Source organism: Rhyacophila brunnea, unplaced genomic scaffold (assembly GCF_057557595.1).
Source record: "Rhyacophila brunnea isolate RB1 unplaced genomic scaffold, BYU_Rbru_1.0 scaffold_7, whole genome shotgun sequence".
Classification (NCBI taxonomy): Eukaryota; Metazoa; Arthropoda; class Insecta; order Trichoptera; family Rhyacophilidae; genus Rhyacophila; species Rhyacophila brunnea.
This window is the reverse complement of record NW_028233339.1, coordinates 41,646,771-41,667,630: the sequence shown is the minus strand read 5'-3', so window position 1 is coordinate 41,667,630 and position 20,860 is coordinate 41,646,771. Positions and strand designations below refer to the sequence as shown.

General features: G+C 34.6%; 1 protein-coding gene across 1 annotated transcript in view; it reads left to right on the top strand.

The window, feature by feature from the left end:
* The first annotated feature begins 3,463 nt into the window (after positions 1 to 3,463).
* l(3)80Fj (lethal (3) 80Fj) overlaps positions 3,464 to 20,860 on the top strand; it is a 28,460-nt gene continuing 11,063 nt past the window's right edge. Inside the window, exons 1-20 of the mRNA XM_085958225.1 lie at positions 3,464 to 3,508; positions 3,580 to 3,682; positions 3,763 to 3,958; positions 5,861 to 6,041; positions 7,662 to 7,823; positions 8,220 to 8,472; positions 9,189 to 9,367; positions 9,949 to 10,146; positions 11,048 to 11,209; positions 12,402 to 12,564; positions 12,859 to 13,191; positions 13,804 to 13,997; positions 14,082 to 14,260; positions 14,964 to 15,177; positions 15,928 to 16,154; positions 18,024 to 18,394; positions 18,998 to 19,140; positions 19,303 to 19,439; positions 20,046 to 20,250; positions 20,562 to 20,795. Of these exons, the coding sequence (XP_085814351.1) occupies positions 3,494 to 3,508; positions 3,580 to 3,682; positions 3,763 to 3,958; positions 5,861 to 6,041; positions 7,662 to 7,823; positions 8,220 to 8,472; positions 9,189 to 9,367; positions 9,949 to 10,146; positions 11,048 to 11,209; positions 12,402 to 12,564; positions 12,859 to 13,191; positions 13,804 to 13,997; positions 14,082 to 14,260; positions 14,964 to 15,177; positions 15,928 to 16,154; positions 18,024 to 18,394; positions 18,998 to 19,140; positions 19,303 to 19,439; positions 20,046 to 20,250; positions 20,562 to 20,795 (3,849 nt within the window). The 5' untranslated portion in view covers positions 3,464 to 3,493. The remainder of the gene's footprint in view (positions 3,509 to 3,579; positions 3,683 to 3,762; positions 3,959 to 5,860; positions 6,042 to 7,661; positions 7,824 to 8,219; positions 8,473 to 9,188; positions 9,368 to 9,948; positions 10,147 to 11,047; positions 11,210 to 12,401; positions 12,565 to 12,858; positions 13,192 to 13,803; positions 13,998 to 14,081; positions 14,261 to 14,963; positions 15,178 to 15,927; positions 16,155 to 18,023; positions 18,395 to 18,997; positions 19,141 to 19,302; positions 19,440 to 20,045; positions 20,251 to 20,561; positions 20,796 to 20,860) is intronic.

Here is a 20,860-nt window from a genome sequence, read left to right as displayed (position 1 = left end):
TAAATTATTTTATTTAGTAGCATTTTTGTATATAATCACCTAAATTGGTTTCTTTACTATATCTATGCATATGACATTCGTTTTAGTATTATGGTTAATCCAGAAACAGTGTAGGTTGCATATATAGGTAGGTGAATAAATGAAATAACGATAACCACTAACCACACTAAGTACCTACACATTTATTAAAAAAAAGGTTCAAGAAGTCAAGTGTTCAAACTGCTTTAGGTATCATGATCACAGTTTTTACAAACAATACTTACACATTTGCACAATGATATTCGTGTCAAAGCCGATTTCTTATAACTACGTGATAATGTACGGCAGTCAGAATTACATTTGCATGGTTTAACCAAATAATTTGGCAGAGGTTCATTCGTCATTTGTATTGGATACAAATTATTTTCTCATAATTGTTAGAAGTTGTAGGAAATCAATAGGCTCAATAGTGGATCAGATGAGCTTTTCCATAAATAAACTTGTGCTGAAGCCCTTAAACAGTGTAAATGCTTATAATATCTAAGCCTTGGAGATTGTCCCTTAGTGTATGTAGTAGGTATGTGGTGGATTAATCGCAAAGTTTTTTTTGTGAGCCCTCAAAATAAATTACAGCTTGTTAAATGTATTTGCAAAAATGCTCCCACATTTGCAAAAATCAACGGGAAAAGTGAGCTGTACATTGTGGTGGATTTGACGACCCCACACAATGGTTTAAACTGCAGGGATCAATTTTCACTGACGCCATTGATTTAAAATCAAAATCATTTAGAAGCAGACTCTAGAGTCTAGAATGTTCTGTCATATATTTCATGCTGTAAAAATGCAAAATTTGGAGATTATCACAGTCCCGATACAGATGTTTTAATTTTAGGCATTCATTTCTGGAATAAACTTGCAACGATTGGTTGCCATGGATTATGGTTTGAGGGATCTCAGAAGAAATTCCATGTTTTAGAATGCCATTTGGCAGCTGAATCTCTTGGCGAAAATATTTGTAATATTATACCAGCATTACATTGTTTAACCGGCTGCGACACCACTAGTGACTGTATATGTACAAAGAAACAAGCTTTAACCATCTCGTCAACGAGTTTTGTTCAGGATGCACTTTCAGCTTTAGGAAATGGTTTATTGGAGACCACAGCAGTTTCAAGACCTGGAAAAAGTTTGCACTTACTTATTATATAAACAAAAACCAATAGCGAATGAGCTTCGGCATAAATTTATTTCCCAAAATATTGAATTTAGTTTAAATTTGTCAAGAGTGATATGCACATATGATTCATTGTATTTACACTGTTTAAAGCCTTCAGCATAAGTTTATTTACGGGAAAGCTCATATGTTCCACTATTTGAGCCTCTTGATGTCCTACAACTTGACTATGAGTTACGAGAAAATAATTCGTATCCAAGACAAATGACGAATGAACCTCTACCAAATTATTTAATTAAACCATGCAAATGTAATTCTAACTGCCGTACATTATCACGTAGTTATAAGAAATCGGCTTTGACATGTATATCATTGTGCAAATGTGTAAGTAGTGTTTGTAAAAACTGTGATCATGATACTTAAAGGAGTTTGAACACTTGACTTGTTGTTTCTTTTTTTTTAATAAATGTGTATGTACTTAGTGTGGTTAGTGGTTATCGTTATTTCATTTATTCACCTACCTATATATGCAACCTACACTGTTTCTGGATTAACCATAATACTAAAACGAATGTCATATGCATAGATATAGTAATGAAACCAATTTAGGTGATTATATACAAAAATGCTACTAAATAAAATAATTTAAGCTTAGAAGGGTCCTAAGAATCGATAATTTTGAACACATTTCACTACCCGCTATTTTTATTTTTTCAAACGGGACGGACCGTTTTACGACCATGCCGATGGCATGGTACAATTATTGCATTTTCAATCAATCCCTGATCCCGTATTGGTTTTATTGAAGAACTCAGAACAATTTTTGGTGGGTTATAAGAAAAAAAATTAAAACCTCAATAAAAAAAAATTGACCACTAATATCGCCTGGCAACATCGACATTATATATCTTGGTGACCCCTAAAACCTATTCCAATTGTCAGAATGCGTTCCGCATATTATGTATACGACAAGTCTATGGGATCCTGCACTATAATGCTGGTAGTGCCGCAGGCGGAAAAACATAATCTCAAAAGTTATAATAATATTAGCCCTTTGGGATGTGCTGCTCCTAGCAGCAGATATCCTTTCTACTCCTACGGGATATTACTGCGGTATATCTTAACATATAGTTTTGTATTATCGTGACTGTAATTTGTCGAATTTTATGAGATACAAATAATTAATTATCTGACCGCTACATTTCATTAGTTTTAGCTACCTAGTCTTCAATCACTTTGCCAAAATCATAATCTCATAAAAACCAGCAACCCCCGCGGAACTCCATTTGAGAAACACTGGTCTACGTTAAAGAGTTGATATTCTGCTTATATTTTAAACTAATAAACTATATACCATTATTACTTATATGTACTTACTCTTGCAAAACGGTAGATGAAAAAATTTGCGTTGATAGATATGAATTATTAGTAAAAAGTAGGTAGGTACGTCCGATTTTGACTTTTGATAGGCATTACGGGAAAGCTAAAAAGGGTCCGAATCTGATGTTCGAAGGATTTTATTTTTAAAGATTCGACACAAATTAGGAAAACTATAATGTCCAATATTTTTACGTCTAGAAATGTTCGATCAATAGTTAAAGGTCCACCATCAAACCAGTCATTATTACAGGCCGAGTGGCGTAAATAGCTTCCGTACATGTTTTTCAGACAATCATTTCATTTGGAGCAGAGTTTTATGTTTTTTTAGTAATAGACTCGAATAGGTACATGATTTAGAAATAAATATCGTTGTTAATATTTTTCATTACCAAAACAACTTTAATTTGTATCAAGTACTTATTCAAACTTTATATATCGCATTCAGAGTATCGAGATTTGAATTTTGAATGAACATTTTGAATAATAATTACGCACATAATATGTAATGAAAATCTTGGTGTACGTATACATCCATTTCTATGAAAATAAAATTTGAATTTATGAATATTTTCACGAATGACTTGTATTTATCGCCATCTACAATATTTTATCAATATTTATTTATTAAACGTATGATTTAATGTTAGACTATATGGTACAAGAGATGTCGATAACATTATTATTGTACTTTGGTAGTGTTGCTTGTTGGAATAATAGTTATGAAACCAATAACTAAGCCTAAACAATATTTATTACGGGACATCGCACGGCTTAATACATGGTGTAATCTTTTTCTCATATTTCTCTCTCTATCGATGGGTTTAATTTTAATTATTTGTATTTTATAAATTTATAAAGATTTTCTTATTTTAAAATGCAAGTATAACCATGCTGTTGTTATATTTTATTTGTGTACCCCAATCTGGCAGCACTGCTTGAAACTGTCTGTGGTGTAGAAACATGGCAGAAACTCAGGTAAAATATCACGTGTAAATTTAAAAATGTAAGTAAGTGTTTATCGGAAACTAATTTATGTTTTATTGCAGCTGTCAAGTGCGTTCAAAGATCTGCATTTCAAGATTCAAACACCAAGTTCAAAGGAGAGACGACAAGTTATAAATGCCGTCTGCGATGTGTTGTCAAACCCCGGTAAAACTGTCATATTTTTTATCTTTAATGCTAATTATATTGTATATCAGCATAATAATTGTGTTTACCGTCTCTTGTAGGAATAAATGAGCAAATCATCAGAGGACTATGTAGAGCGATTCAAATAACGTTGCAGCGATACAGAGATTCCACTTCACAATCGCATATTATCAAACTGGTGGAGACGTTGGTAAAACAACAAAGAGAATGGACGCTTAAATACTTCATTCCAACCCTTGTGGACATTGCAAATCAACAAAGTAATCTTGTGCCAACGTAAGTAGTATTCTAAGTTTTAGAAAAATATGTTTCAGAATGAATTTTTAGGTTAAATGTATCAAAACTTATTTCGTATTGCTTTCCCGCAAATACATTAGACGATTTGAACGAAAGTTTGTTCTATTTTCAAATTACCGTTTATTATTGGGACCGGCTGTCAAAACTTCGTTCGATTCCTTTCATGAACGCCTACATACTTAGGGGAATAGGTTCCACTGAATCAACTCAGCCATTGCCCACTGAAGAAGGAAGTCGATACATTACACGACTGGTCCTACTTTTCGCCCCTTCCGTTGACGATGGATGACCTGTCATATACTGATGCGTCAGTCGTGTTCACTTGTCGGAGTATTCTTAGTTTCAGATTTCTTTCAGATTATATTAACGTATCTTGGAGACCTTGGAGTTCATCTGATTTAGTGGTTATGTGTTATTAATAATTGGAAGTGACGATCAAAGTAAGCAAACTTCTTCTGTATATCATAATACACTAGGACGTTTGTCAATGTGACAGTTGATTCTAAACGACAATAACTAATAACTTATTTATACTCTTCAGTCATTATAGAATACCAAACTCTGCTTGCAAGTACATTATCAATAAATAGTATGGCAGTGGACCACTCGTTGCTTGTGCAAAAAGTTATGCTCAGGCTTTATTAATCTAAAGATGGCGGTGACTCAGCCCATTATGAGTTGATCCACGGTGATTGATGAAAATATGACCATTAGCAAAAATATAAGTTACCATGGTTACCAGTTATCACACAACTGGTATAAAAATTTTGGTGCTTGTGACTAGCGTCCGCCGTCTTTAGCTGTCAGTCGCCATTGTTGAATTCTGCTATCTTTTTGTCATCGAATTATAGTATGTGGTCCAATAAATGATAGTATTTCGGCAAAAATTATAGGACGCATTGAAAATGTAAAAATATGCTAAACGGCGAATTCAATGAATTCCATTTTTAAAAATTGTGGTATTTTTGACGTACTATACTTTTTTAATAGTACGCGGACCAAAATGTACTATAATTATAGTTCGGTTGGCAACACTGCATTCACTGACAGATGGCAGCGCGCGACGGCGGACAACTAGTCACAAGACCCAATGTTTTTTCTCACCCTTCATTCTTATATTAAATGGTTTCAAAATTGTGAGTGCGAAAACTGTCTCACCTGTGGGTGATCACTCTTGGCCAGCAGTCAACAGCAATTCATTCCATTTTTTTTTCTTTCATATTTCTCATCATGCGACACTATTTCATACTATTTATAGACGTAGCTAGTTTCTCTATTGTTGCTCTATTTTTATAAATCTAGATACCACATTGTAATTATTAAGATTCGATAGTTCAGATGGGTGACATGAAAGAACGAGTCAATATGATATAAGCGGTGTAAACACTGTTCGCGATTGCGACCATAGACAATTTACAAAGTACCTTGCCTACTTTCTGCACACTAAATGAAGTATTTTTAATGGAATTACATGCACAAGCACTTTCATCACGAAAGACAGCCATTCTGAAACTGGTTTGAGGCAGGCAATGCGCATACACTGTGGTGCGTTAATCTAGTGAACGAAAAAACGCCCGAATGTAAACAGGGCTATACATAATATTTGTCCATTTTGCTTTCGATTTTCAATTAATTTGAATCCTTCAAATTCGATTTCTTCGATCCGAATTATATCATACATACAACATCTGTGAATTAACTCATCGTTATTATCAATGCTCGTAATTTAATAATTTTCCACAGGTTAAGTTATAAATTAAATTTTAATCTCCATCACTAAACAGCAGTAAATCTATTAATAAATCAATATAATATACAATATTACTATTTTATATCCATAGAGAAATATTACCCTCATTGTATTTTCATTTTATATTTCAGTTTAAGTACAAGCCAAAGCAGTTTGTATGTTCTGAAGTGGTCTTGCGTGTTGATTGAAAATGGCTTATCCGATGATATTGACGCACCGACCCTCGCATCGTTCATCTCCGCCCAAGCATCGCTTCTTATGGCTGTCGCCGCATCTGGCAATCGGAAAAAAAATGAAAAGGCATACACTATGGTGAGTAAGCGCTTGAATTTCTTAAAAACATTAATGCACTTATTATCACGATGGCCACGCGGCTTAAGCGTTGGCCTATTGCGTCGTGGGTCCCGGGTTCGAATCCTGGGTCTGGCAAAGTACACATATTATTTTTTCAATTTGTGTACCTATGAGTCAGAGTATGGACCTAATAGGTTGAGGAAGTGGATGACATCAATTTTCTCCTAAAAAAAATCAAAATCTGTCAATACAAAACCTCCACTCTGTGGAGGCCCATATGATCCTATTAGGATCGGACATGGTCGGAAACCTATCACACAGCGGACTCGGACAACCTATTTTTAAATATTATTGCAGGTGTCGCAAATGAGAAGCTAAAATCACCACATTCTGTACAAATTGAGGAATTGGATTGCTATAGAAATAAATTGGAAAAATACATGTCAGATACCAACCTATTCAATGTGTTTGGGTCGAAATCATGAAAAATATGTTATTTCAAATCTTTTTTAAATGTAAAAAATGCATTCAATTATAATATCAAATTTTGTGTAAAACTTAAAAATGGTCATATTATTATATAGGTCAGAAACGTTAATTTATTTGTAAACAATATTTACATTATAACAACTGTCGAACAAGAACTTCTTGTCCACGTGTTAAAACTGTGAACTAACGATCCCCTCCAATAAAGCTAATCTCACTTCTGTTATCAAATGAGGAACGCCCCAAAATTTGTAATAAAAATATGTCTAAAACGATTAGGAGTGATGTTAAAATTGTTATTAGTAAACTTTTTGTTTTTTGCGAAGGAGTCACATCTAAAAAAAGAGCCGATACATTATTTAAACACACCTCTAGCACACGTTGCCACCATGACAGGTATGTCACTGAGTCTTCTATATGTGGCTACAGTGACTTCCTGTTAACGCCGATTTCTTGTTGTCGGACAGTAAATGTAGTTATCTGGGTATAAAACAATATGCATATAGGAATTATCAATACAGAATCCTTAATTCATTAAAAATTATATTTCGTTAATTTACAGTGATTATTTATTTTTTTACACTGAATACCAACTTAATATATTTTTAAAAAGTCTCCAATTAAATATTTGGTGTTTATTTTCAATAGTATTACAAAAATTGCCTCCCGATTTAATTTGTGACCGAGTGCATTTTAGCTCTATTTAAAGTGGATAATCAAATTAATTTTTTCGGGATTCGGCCTTTGGGATTTCAGATTTCTGCATTCGGGATTTTGGCTGGAAGTGAGGAAATGGAGTGAATGAGAGTATTTAGTGGAAGTGTTGCATTAATGACTTGTTCATAAAGAGGAATTCCTCCAATGATATGCTGGTAGTTTATTTTATGTGTGTACTTAGTTTCTATGTTGTGATTGACACGTCATAACGCCCAACTAGGTGACTTAACAATCATGAATATTTATTTTTATGAATGTAAAATATGGAGAGTTGCTTACCTCAAATCTTCCAATCATTTCTCATATGTCACATCGTTGTGTCAATGACAACGGGGGAATTGTACTGTTATGTGGAAGCTGGCAAATTTAAATTCAGCACAACTTGTACTCAATTGATTATGAATGTGACACGACATTCTTTTTGTATTCTTTTAGCTTCATCATATGTGGAACAAATTGGGCAAAAGTTCAGAACAGAAGTGGCTCGATTGTCTGGTCGGTATTGAGTCAGATAAGCCCCAGATTCCCATTATGGCGTCGCTCATTTGCAGGCATTTGAAGGAAGAAGGAAGATTCTCCGAATTCAATTCATTCAAGGTAATGTAGTAATAAAATTACTCACAGTATTTTTCTTTTATATAAAAATAATGTGTCGTATCCACTATAATAAGATGAATTTAATTAAATTATCATTACCGCACTGAATGGATTATAACTATAGAACCCCACAGGGTGGAAGTAAGTATCTATAAAAAAATGATTCTTTAATAATTGCTTAAATCTTTATTTGGGAGTAGTAATATGAATGAAGGAAGGAAATCTTTATACCTTGGATCAATAGATAAGATATTGTTTGAAAAAAGTAATATAATATTGTAAATTTTACCAGTTGACAAAATTCAGATCCAGACTATCGTATTGTCGATAAAAGGTGCCAACGTTTATGAGTGAATCTACACAAATAATGTTCCTAATATATTTTTATGTCTTTAGGAAAAAATCATTGAAGCATTTAGCAAAAGTCTAATCACCGTTAAGACTCGGCCCAATAAGCAACTTGTGAAAGCTTGCCATGCCTTCCTGTCGGAACTATCCAGCGAAGACTTTGAAAAAAGCATTCTCCCCTCGTTGCAAAAGTCCATGCTCCGAAACCCTGAAGTTATTATTGAAGCCGTTGGATACGTGTTGAGTAGTCTCAATCTAGATCTCAGTCCTTTTGCAATGGGTGTTGCCAAAAATCTTACAGGTTTGTCTCATTTTTATTTTTTATACATTAAAGTAAAACAAATAATTAGAGGCATATTAACAGGGAACTCAGAAATAATGGGAATTGAAATACCTAACGGGTAAGGAGTAGCAGGAAACCGATCTCGAGTAAGGAATGATCCGGGATAAACTGAAACACTTGTCAAGAATATGTCATACATCGAATACTGACAACTGCTCTCGATTTATGCATTGACGCTCATTTAAAATTGGTGTATTACACATACTATTGCGCATGTATAATGCGTGTTTCATTTTCGTAGGACACTCGCACATTCAAAACCCTCTATCAAAATGTACTATATTGAACATAGCCTATTGAAATTCTATTTATTATCGGCTCTGTGCATATTAACATTCAAAAAATACAACATACAAACAGATGTCACAACTAGTACTACATATCGCTAAAACAGTATAACTAAATGGCGCTAGAGTACACGATAAACAAAATTTTTGATCCCATATCCAACAATGTCATAGGACCAATTTCTTCTCAAACAAATTCTCTTTTATTACCTATGATATAAAATAATTATTCATATTTACCAACTAGAATAAAATTATTCTTTTGTGTTTGTTAGATGTTGCAGCTTGATTGTTAATTTTTGCATGTAATGTTAGACTTCCACCTGAGATAATAATTTTAGTTTGTTTCTGTTTTACATTAAATTTGAATGTCTTATATTCGTTTAGGTAACTTGCACTCCAAAGAAGAAGTGGTGAGAACAGAGGCCGCCGCCACCTGCAAACTACTGGCAATGAAATCATCTGATCCGACTGTGATTGGAGACATCGTAAAGCAAATATTTGACATCTTCAACGGATCGAATGGAACTCTCACATTGGCTGAACTTAAAGCCGCTGTCTTATTGGTATGATTTTGTTCACTACCTTTAATTCAAAATAAAATAACAATTTGTGATACCTTTACCAAATTATGTACTTATTAAGTAAAAAATATCATGCTACAGTGTGGTACATCTTTCATGTTACGGCAAAAAAAATAACGCCACCGGGTGGGTTTAAACCACCAACCCTTTGGTTAACTGGAGAACGCGCTGCACATTGCACCACGGTGGTAGTAACAATTTTAGGGAACAATAAATGCAAAGAACTACTTCCTTGATTTCTTGCCGTATTTAAGTCGGCCGGCTAATCTTGCAAAAATTCGACGTACAACGCAGCTGGAGAAACAGAAATTGTCCATTAAAACTTATTACTGTTATTTTATCAAAATCATGAAAACTGTTCAATGCCTACTTAAAGAAGTTTCACTTTTACCGTGCGTGCCATGCATACACACTTATCATAATTCTTGATTTCTATCTTGGAAGTAGAGAGTCATAATATGTGTATTAAGCCATTGATACGAGGTTATAAAATAGTTATTTTACCACTATGTATGAATATAATCATTCATCCGTCCATTGCTTATTGAATATTGTCTCCGTAGGGTGCCGGCAATTTCAGCTACAATAACGTACCGCAAGAGAAATTCATGCTGCTGTACGCTAATGTTTCAAAATTGTTCTTCAAAGTCCTGGAGACGGAGAGCTTTGAGAAGACACTCTGCTGCTGTCTGGAGATGTTCACTTTGTGGAGTAAAAATGTCTCTGGAGTTTTGCCTGATTACATCATGCAAGCGTTCAAGGTAAAATATCTACTTCACGGATGAATTCTGTTTTATTATTACAAAAGTTTGTTCATGAAGTAAGCATGTTGATCCTCCTCATCTTCTAAGCAGTGTTTCCCAAACTGTTGTCTTGTTAGTACCCCTTTAGACACAGTTTTTATCAATGTACCTTACCTTCAATGATGAATCATCCATTTCTATGTGCTGAATGACCATTCGAAAAGTTTGTTTTCAGAATCAAGTGTAAGGAAGTTTTTTTTTCATATTTCGAAGCATTTTTTTTATGTTCATTGGCTCTACAATGCTTGGCTGCCTCACAAAGAGGATTCATAGCAATTTTTTTTCGAGATATCGATGTTGGCCACTTTAATTTGAACCCACGACTACATAAGCAGACACGTACCACTCTTCCATCAGAGACAGTCAAATCATCCCAACTAAATAAATGTACAGAAATCTAAAATGATCTATCTGTATGTATTGTGTACTGTCTTTAATTCTGATCTTACATAGTACTATAATCACGAATAGTACAAATACTGTACAAAAAATATAGTACAAGTACTATAATCACTAATAGTACAGTACTATAATGTGTTATAAAATGTATACTAGAACATGTTATGGTACAAATACTATAATAAAATATAGTACCATATAATCCAAAAATTATTATAGTACACTTGGCAAAACTGAATCACTGAGTCAAATATTTTTACAAAGAAAACTTCAACCCAGTTTGTTCCACAAATCTTTGGCATACCACATTTTGGGAAACACCAATCTTTAGATTAAACCTATATTGGTTAATTTGTGAAAAATAAATTGTGGGAAAAGTTTTTTCTGTCTTTTACCCCCTTTCATTACAGGATAAAATATAAATAGTAAGTCAATCATGGTTGTTTTTTTTGTATATCAGAAAGGCCTAACCGTCAAGTCGTCCACTCAGCTGGTGAAAATTGGTTATCTCCAATGGCTTGGGCAGTGCCTCAACAAATCGACAGTCTCAACCAAGACCAAAGAAGATATCTCTTCGCTAGCTATTCCAATAATTGAAAAAGCTATACAGCAACCATTGCAGGTACCAATTTAATGTTATATGTATTTAATTCATTGATGTCATCCTATTTTTTCCCTTTTATTATTTGCGCTTTGATGAACGACTAAATTATCGTGTATGATTTTGTGTCTATTGAATTTCAAATTCAATTCAATTTATTTATTTTTTAACATATTGTGGACATTACAAATTATAAGTTTAAGACGTTCACAACATGACATTTAGAAACAAAGAAATATAAAACAGTATTACATAAAAAAAGAGATAGATCAGTAGATAATTTAGATAGGTACAAGGAAGTACACCTGATGTGTTAAGCAGACCCTATTTTAAGAATTTATAAGACAACGTCCACCTAAACTCATTCTCACATAGGTGGAATATATCAACACCAGAAGCAATTTCGTTGAACATAGTTATCGCCCTCCCAATTGGCATTATATTTATGTTAACATATCTTACGGATGCCTTACAATCTGCCGGATAGACGAATTCATAAAGTTCGATGCATGTATGAGGCAGCGAAACACTAGGGACAGAGTACAATGGAAAAGTTTGGGGAGGCCTTCATCCAGCAGTGGATCATCCATGGCTGATGTTGATAATGATAAAATGTGCATTTTATACGATTAAAATATTCTTGCAAAACGGCTTTGGCAGGAAAACAGAAATTTATAATTCATATTAATTAATTGACCAAAGTGCAATCATTTATATTTGGTACATACTGATACCATCCTGAATGACCTACATCATGACATTGCCAGAATCTCCATTAGACGGACTTTTGTCATTGTCATGTAAGAGAAAACACACTAGATCGATGAACTCATCAAGTTTAGCAGATGTATGTGGCAGTTGATCAACCCCGGCTAATAATCATGTAATAATATTTTAATTTTTTTTTAATTCTCTTCATGCGGTATCAGCATTCATTTCGCTTGCACACCCCACCAAAGAATGTGGGTGACGCATTATAGATGCACAGATAACGATCTCTCAAATTCCCGCTATCAAAGCATCTCAGAACAGTATAAATATAAGCGTGAGAAGCCGCTTGTCATCATTCGATTGTATGATATCTACTCGACCACCCGATCTCTCCCGTCAATGTCTGAATTATTGTATTGCAACCGTATTGAGCTTCTCTCAATCAAACTTTCTCTAACCCAATGTTTAAAACTATACATATAATTTTTTAATGTTATTTCAGAGTGGGATAGTGAGTGAAGGTCTGTGCGCTGCTCACGTTTTGCTGAAACTTGATGCAAGTAAAGAGATTCCCAGTAAACACACGTCAATATGGAACGCCATAGTAAACCCAGACAAGCAAATATTCCTTCAAGATAAATTTCTAGCCTCTGCGTCGGATGATGGTAAGTCTCAAGTAACTGAATTTATCAATTAGATTGTATGCCTTTCTATTAGAAACTTGGTCAAAATCAAATGCCGCCTATTCAACGCTTGCATTAATATTAAAAGAATGTTAGGTTGGATATTTGGCAAAAATTCATTTAATTTATTAAAAAAAAAAAAAAATGCAATCCATTCTAAAGTAATCAAAGGCCTAAGGATTACAATATATCTAAATATAAAGTTGTCAGATAACAACCAATTATTCTAATTAATTGAATACTATTAATAAATTAATTGTTTATGTTTTTTTTTAGTATTAATAACGGTGGTGTACATATGCCGGATTTTGTTTGAAAACTACGGCGATGAATTAGACAGCAAATACGCCACGATATGCCGTGCGTTGATTCACTGCTCACTGTCGCCGAGTAGAAACGTCCGAGCTGTTGCGATCAAAAACATCGAGGAAATCTGCAGCAAAAAGAGCGTTCAGCTAGCCAGGGTACTCGTAACTCAACTCGCCGTCTTTCTGGATGGAATCAAGACCAGTCAAAGCAATAACACTGCCAATGAAGAAAGCTCCTCGTCTACTGACATATCTGGAAAGATGATTTCCGACGCGGTGTTTGCATTCTGCGCTTACACTGGTATGTATTTAAATAACTCTTTTTATTTAATTAATTAAACAATAAATAATATTAACTAATAATTAATTCAACTGACGTTTATATGGTAAAAACCTACCAAAGTTAGAAACTTACTTTTGAAACTGTAAAACTATTGAATGTTCTTTTTTATGATTCCATTATTGACAATCATTATGTTGCCATTGTCAGATATATTAGACCAATTGAAACATCTGGCTTGATCGAAATATGACAATTTGAATCGTCTCTTCGTGTCGTGAGTGAAATAGAAGAATTTCCATTATTATCTGATCTTACTCGACGACAGAGTTATGTCACTTACATATCTTTTTATCATTATTCATTAGTTTCTTTACCGGCTTCTTGCATAAAATAATTTAATATAGATGTGACTATATCTTAAGCCACATTTAGACCAAGCGAGCGAATGTTTGTTCTTCCCCCACTCCAGCGAAATTCTCATGCTCGCTCAACAAAAAGCGTTTACGTCAAGAGAATTTCGCTGGAGTGGGGGATCAACAAACATTCGCTCGCTTAGTCTAAATACGGCTTTATACCATGTTTACTTATCTAATAATTTGATCCAACCATATCAATCATTTTTTTTTTCAGAGTATTCAGTTGAAGACTCCCAATTGCTTGCAGTAGATGCGTTACTCGCTGCCCACCATCCGATAGTAGTGGCAACCAATCCAAATTTCTGGTTAAAAATTGTCAAGCATTTAAATTTGCAACCCAGAAAGCTTATCAGCAGTTTTTCAAATAATATTAAAAACAGTTTTATCGCCGGATTCCGCTGCACTGGTGTAAGTATACCATATTATCATTTTTCTAAAACAATTTATAACTTTGTGAAATAGAGTTTTTTTTTATTGTGCGTCAATTTTCAGAGTTACAACAACGTGGTGGCAACATTAGTAGCACAAAATTCAAATGTGATTCTCCCGAGTCTGATGTCTTACGTTGTGGAGACTTTGGACGATCCGGAACTGCTAAAAATTACAAGAGATGAATATTTTACATTCCTCATGCCAGAAGGAGAGCTTTATGATAAGAGCGTCATATTAGGGTAAGTGCACAATTGATTTCTTCTTTACTGTGCCATATATACTCAGAAGGCCTCCTGGTCATCTGCTGTTCAGTACCTGATTCCTCTTCAGTCTTGGATATTTTTAGTCATTGATAGTTGATGTTGCTAATTTGTTTTATTAATGTTATATGCAGTGGCAGCACGTGGATATTATATCTGGGGGTGCTGCAGTCGATTAAAAATAAATGTTTATTTGGATTATATTTTCCTATTAACATCAAAATTATTAAAATTAAATATTATAAATGTTTTTATTTCATTATAAAATTGATTCTTCTGTCTTTTTTCCTTGAAAGAAGGTCTATCACCTTGTTCGCAACACGAAAATACTGCCTAAGCGGCAGTACCAGACTAAGCTCTGAGCGGCGAGCCACGCTCCCCGCACCACCTCCTTCGCCTATTCGAGTATATTCTATCGATAATGGTACTGCATGAAATCACGCGATGCATCACTTTCATCGCGGTTATGATAATTATTATTGGATGTATCGGTGCGCGGGCAAGCTTAACACGCTTAAATAATATTGATATTTTCATATAAAATACATAAATTTATCTATATTATAATATTACATTTTTCTCAATTTGCTTGGGGGTGCTGCAGTTCCGCAGTGCATATGGACGAGCCGCCACTGGTATAGATTTATATACATCGATTATTATTTTGTTCTAAATGTTCCAGTAATGAAGATAACTCTGAAATGAATTTAAAACGAGAAAGCAAAGCTTACTCATACAAAGATCAATTAGAAGAATTGCAATTGAGAAGGGAATTAGAAGAAAGAAAGCGATTAGAAGGAAGAAACAAAGCCCCAAAGGAATTGACATCTAAACAGAAAGAGGCAATCAAATTTCAAATTAGCAAAGAAAATGAAATACGACAGAAATTATCGAGGGTGAGTTGTAACTTCTATATTATGTATATATTTTTTACGGCAACAGCTTTTCAACAACACACGAAACAGAAATCATACTTCGAAGTGTAAGTAGAAAAGATAATGACTCATAATGTTTCTTGCTTCCACTGAGGTGTTGGAATACGAATAATACATTAATGTTTTTCCTACGTTGTTAGATGGCTACCTTATGAATATACATAATTTGAAAACGTCTCATGCATATTATATATATATACACACTAGAAAAAAGCATTTTGTAGAAAAAAATATGACGGGACTTGAACCTGTATCTGCTGGATTCGTACCAGTATGCTTTTCCAATTAAGCTACGGGCATCTTATTTAATTACGACGATTTTAACTAGTAGTTGTTACATTAAATGCTTATCGAATTGTGTTATAATGTTGGCTATCAGATACAGTACGTTAATTTAATATACTAAAACCGATAGCCAACATGATTTGACAAAATGTTTTTTTCTAGTGTGTATGCATGAGATGTTTTCAAATTATATATATTCAATATATAAAATGTTACATTCTCAAAACCTGTCTTATTCGTTGAATAAAAAAAAAATAGTTTATTAGTCTCTTATGGTTCCGCATTACATACTATATCACATAAAATCACACCAGCCATTACTGTATTAAACTTGTATTCACTGTTGTCCAATTTAAACATCCATTTCAGATGGTTTATGCTACCCCAGTCAGGACATGGTTGAAAATATAAAATTTTCTCTTTTAGCTGGAAGAAAGACTGAACTGCATGGAGAGGCTAATAGTGTCAGCGAGTGTGGGTGACGCGGTGTCACTGAGCAAACAGGCCGCCGTTTTATTGCATCACATCCTCGTCGCTCTGCAGTCGCCACTTGCCGCTCCGCGGCTCTCGCAACTTTTCTTGCAATTACGATCTGTTTTCTGGCCAAACCATCTGTCACTGCTCGGGGAATCTGTCGCTCACATCACATTGAGGTTAGTTATTACTTTGGTGACATGATATTTTTCGAATTTAATAGGTATTTAAGATCTTCTGAATGAACAGTGATACACGTAAAATGTAATAGCTACCGTGTTTCTAGCAGACCTAAAATATAGTGAATTTTAGTAAGTGATTACTAAAACCCCAGGGTCTAACTCCAGTAGATGAATATACAATATGACTGTATTTTGCAAAATATGTGTATTTGTTGTTTTATGGGTTGTCACTGCGTATTCCTTTTTTTTCATTTTCAATGTTTCATACTTATATCTTTTGAGAATTGTGTCTGCAACGAGCCCGAAATACTGAGGAAAGAAGTAATAAAAGGGACAGACAGCGACATCGCAAATACTAACAGGAGATAACATTAACCGTGAAAGTCTCAAGCAATATGAAAAGTTACGCTTGTTAATTCAAAATAATTAATGATAATGTTAATCATAAGCTTATTAACCCAGTTCCACTAGACCAGACATATTCAATGTCTATTTTTGTCGATCAAACCATGGCCCATAGGAATTGAATTGTAAAAATGTAAAAAACGTACACATTCACAACAATAAATGGTTTTATTGAGATTTTTATTGGAAGCCATTAATCATTCCTATTTTTATTTCCGTAACCAACTTTCATGAAAGTGGTTATCAAATTAATCATGAGAAAGCCCACACGACCTCATCATATCACTTGATATTTGTATTGCATCACCCATGACCTGCCACAGGAGTGATGTGAAGAGAAGGTGTGCATCCACACTTTAAACCAGGGGAGGGTAAACTGCGGCCCGCGGGCCGCATGTGGCCCGCCGGGTATTTTTTTGCGGCCCGCCATCATTAATTGTACTTCTGATTACGAATAACTTTTTTTATATTTTTTTAAAAAATATTGACAATAGTAAATCGTAAATGTATTATCTCAGTACGTCTTCCTTGCGTCTCGTCTCACACTATGTAACCACTATTTTCTACGTTGAACAACGATTTCAATAGATAATGATAGTGTACCGACAAACCTACAACTTGAGATTATTGATCTGCAGTGTGACACTGATTTAAGAGAATTGCATCGTCGTGAAGAAATCTCCAAATTTTACAATGCCCTTAATTCAGACAAATTCGACCAACTTAAGGATTATGCAAGAAAAATGTTCGTTATTTTTGGATCAATTTATATATGTGAACAAACATTTTCGATCATGAACCTCAATAAAAATTCTATACGATCAAATATCGACGATGCCCATTTAAAAGCAGTTTTAAGAATATCAACTACAAAATTAACACCTGAATTTAAAAAAAAAAACAACAGTTTCATTCTTCTCATTATTTTTTTTTGAAATGTTTATTTTTCGTGATAATAAATAGTGTATATCTAAAAATGGTATTTTACTTGCGGCCCGCCGGTCATTTTGAATTCTTGAATTTGGCCCTCCATCCAAAAAGTTTGCCCTCCCCTGCTTTAAACTGAGGCGTAGTTTTCTTTTGCCGTCACGCAATAGGCTCTTTGCACAATATGAAAATATTTTGATGATAATTGCCCAAAAAAAGCTGAAACTATCATTTTCACGACGAATAAAAATTGAGTATTTATTTGTGACGGTGATGACAAATGTTGCTGTTTAATTTTAAATGCTTCGGTGTTGTTAGCCAAATATAATACATTTGTTTAAGTTGAAGATTGACGATGGAAGAGTGTGAGATTACTGCAAATTTTTATACTGAATAGTAGATGACCGCATACTTGAAGAGTGATATGCCCGCGCTAGACAATAGACAATAAAAGATATTGACTATCCTGACCTAGACCCATAATACATAAATTTTTCACTTTGTAATGTGATATTTTTAAATATTTTGTTTTAGGCTGTTCAAACCACAGTGCGATCTCGACCCGAACTGGGAAGAGGAAGCACTCAAGAAAGCTATCTCGAGGACAATGGAGATGCTTCATCTTCAAGTTGCCGTCAAGCATTCGGCTGAAGACATGGAATTTGAGAACATGAAGCTCAGCAAGAAGTTCCTGTCGGCTCCGGCGTTTTGTTACTGCTTCCACTTCATCCGGATGAGCCTCATGTCTACGAGTATAAAGAACGACGAGAAGATTGTCCACAATGGCCTGCAGATTATTTCGCACCACGCCAAATTGAGAGGGAGCACTACGGTGGAAAGTGATCTCTATCATCCGCAACTGTTGCCCATCCGGCAAATTTTCCAGCTGCTCATTGACGTCATTAGTAAGTCTTTCTTGTATTGATGTTTTAATTCACCTTTGGTTAAATAAGAATTATTCAATGTTTCAATTATAAAAATCACATGGTACCTAGGTATTTGCCATATAGGTATGTATAAAAAAATATTTTGTCACGTGTGTTACACCAGTGAGCTTTATCAATTATGAATAGGAAAAGTTAACAATCAGATTTATGTAATATTACAATTATTGTGCGGGGGGGTTGAAAGTGATCTAAGAACAGCTAACCTTCATTCATCACGATCCAGGCGAGTGCGAATTCGCTACGCAATCGATTTTTAGATAATATATTTTTATGACATCGACAAATTTCACATAAGTGCAGACAGGCCAAGCGTAGTGTAAACAATGTAGATTCCTTTTAGCAACGTGAATTTTCTTTTTTTCGGTTTACTAAAAGTTATTAATAAAAGCGTTTTTATTAGGCCCTGCAATGTTTGGATTCATTGAAAAAGCCACATTTAATGGTATACAAGGCCGCAGGTTTCTCTGACTTGAAACAACTGTACAAATGTGCAATGTTTCATTCAAGTGAATGGATTTAATGAGTAGATTATTTACTAAAATAATATATATTTATTTGAAGGCAGCAGCAAAGGGCGTGTTCAATCGCAGAGCAGCGTAACTCTAATGGAAGTAGCCACGGCAATGTCGGGAAATGACTGCTGCGGTAGAGCCTCACCTGAAGATGTAAACTGTCTCTTATGGGGACTCCAAAACTCCTCAGAGGTAAATAATTGATATATTCGAATATGTATTTAGTATTTCATTGCAATAATTTACTTATTCAAATTTCTTGAAGCCATATAAATAATAGTGTAGTGATGATTGCATTTATTTTCAATATCAGCTGTGAATGTGTATGTGTTGATCCCAATTGATTTTTTTTAGGTTGTCCGAGATGCTTCTCTGAGAGCACTGATGTGTCTAGTAAATGTGTTCCCTTCATTAAAAGATGATAAAGTACAAGCTCTCTCACTCACAAAGCGTCTGTGGATCGCCAAATACGATGTGGATGAAGGAAACAGGTTATTTTTTTTTATCTTTTACATATTGAAACATTTCAGCAGTATATCTCGTTAATACCTTATTATTCCATTCCGACAACAAGATCTCGTCAACAACCGGAAGTGACCGTAGTCGCATATAGAAGACGTCTCAGTGACATACCTGTCTTGGCGGCAACGCGTGTTTATAAATAATGTATCAGTTCTCTTTTTAGGTACGACTCCTTTTCTTCTTCGCAATAAACAAAAAGTTTACTAATAATAATTTTAATATTTTTCCTTATCGTTTTAGACATATTTTTTATTATAAAATGCATCAAATTACGTAAATTTATAGATCTGTACACCACGGAAGCGTAAGATGAAATGATAAATTTAGGGGCATTCCTCATTTGAAAACGAAAGTGCGATTAACTAAACAGGATCAACTAATTTTAAAATAGGACACATTGGTATTGACAATTATTCAAATCTATCCCGATTCTATTTTTTAATGTAATTAAAAATACAATTAATTTTCGGCGTGACAGGTACCTACTGCCATTTTTTTACGGCAGCCAAAAAAGTTAAAGGAGTAGATTCAATCCCAGTTCTGTGTCCTTAATTGGTTAATTTATATTATTTCAGAGCATTAGCCGAATCCCTGTGGACCAACAGTGGCTTGGAAGCCGGAGTGTGTTTGGTGGAAAGTGTGGCAGAGGAAGTTGGTCATCCCGTTGAATCCATCCAAAGAGCGGCGGCGAATGCATTAGCTGCTCTGCTTCAGTTAGATCCAACTCTTGTCACTGCTACTCTGCACACACTCTTGAAACTTTACCATGATAAGCTTAACGTAAGTTACATATTTGTTTCTATGTTATATTTAGGCAAAATATACGAACTGATGTGATCCCCGCTGATTGTCTAGAATCTAGATGACAGATTCAAAATGTCATTTCCATGACGCCGATATGGCAGACGGTCGTGTTGGTTCGTTTAATTTCAGCTTGTAATGAATACCGACAGTGCCATCAAAATACAGACAAATACAGTCAGAATACAGACAATCCAAAATTTGGAGTGAGTTACCGCCGCAATAAATTTTTAATAATTGTTTTAGTCAAATAAATAAATTAATATCAAATTTATTGCTTTCCATTACAGATGATTCCTCCAAAACTAGACGAGTTTGGTCACATAGTGGAGAAACCGATTGACGAATGGGGTGGCAGACGGGGGGTGGGCTTGGCCTTAACTTCTTTAGCACCTCTGCTGGAGAGAGAGGCCGTTGGTCTAGTTGTCCAGTTCTTTGTCTCCAACGGCCTCGGTGACAGGGCTCAGGATGTGCGGACTGAGATGTTCAATGCTGCCATGGCTGTAGTAGAACTGCATGGAAAGGTATATATCTACATCTTACAAATTGCACTCTAAATCTGACCATAATTTATTCAAACCCTCTTTCA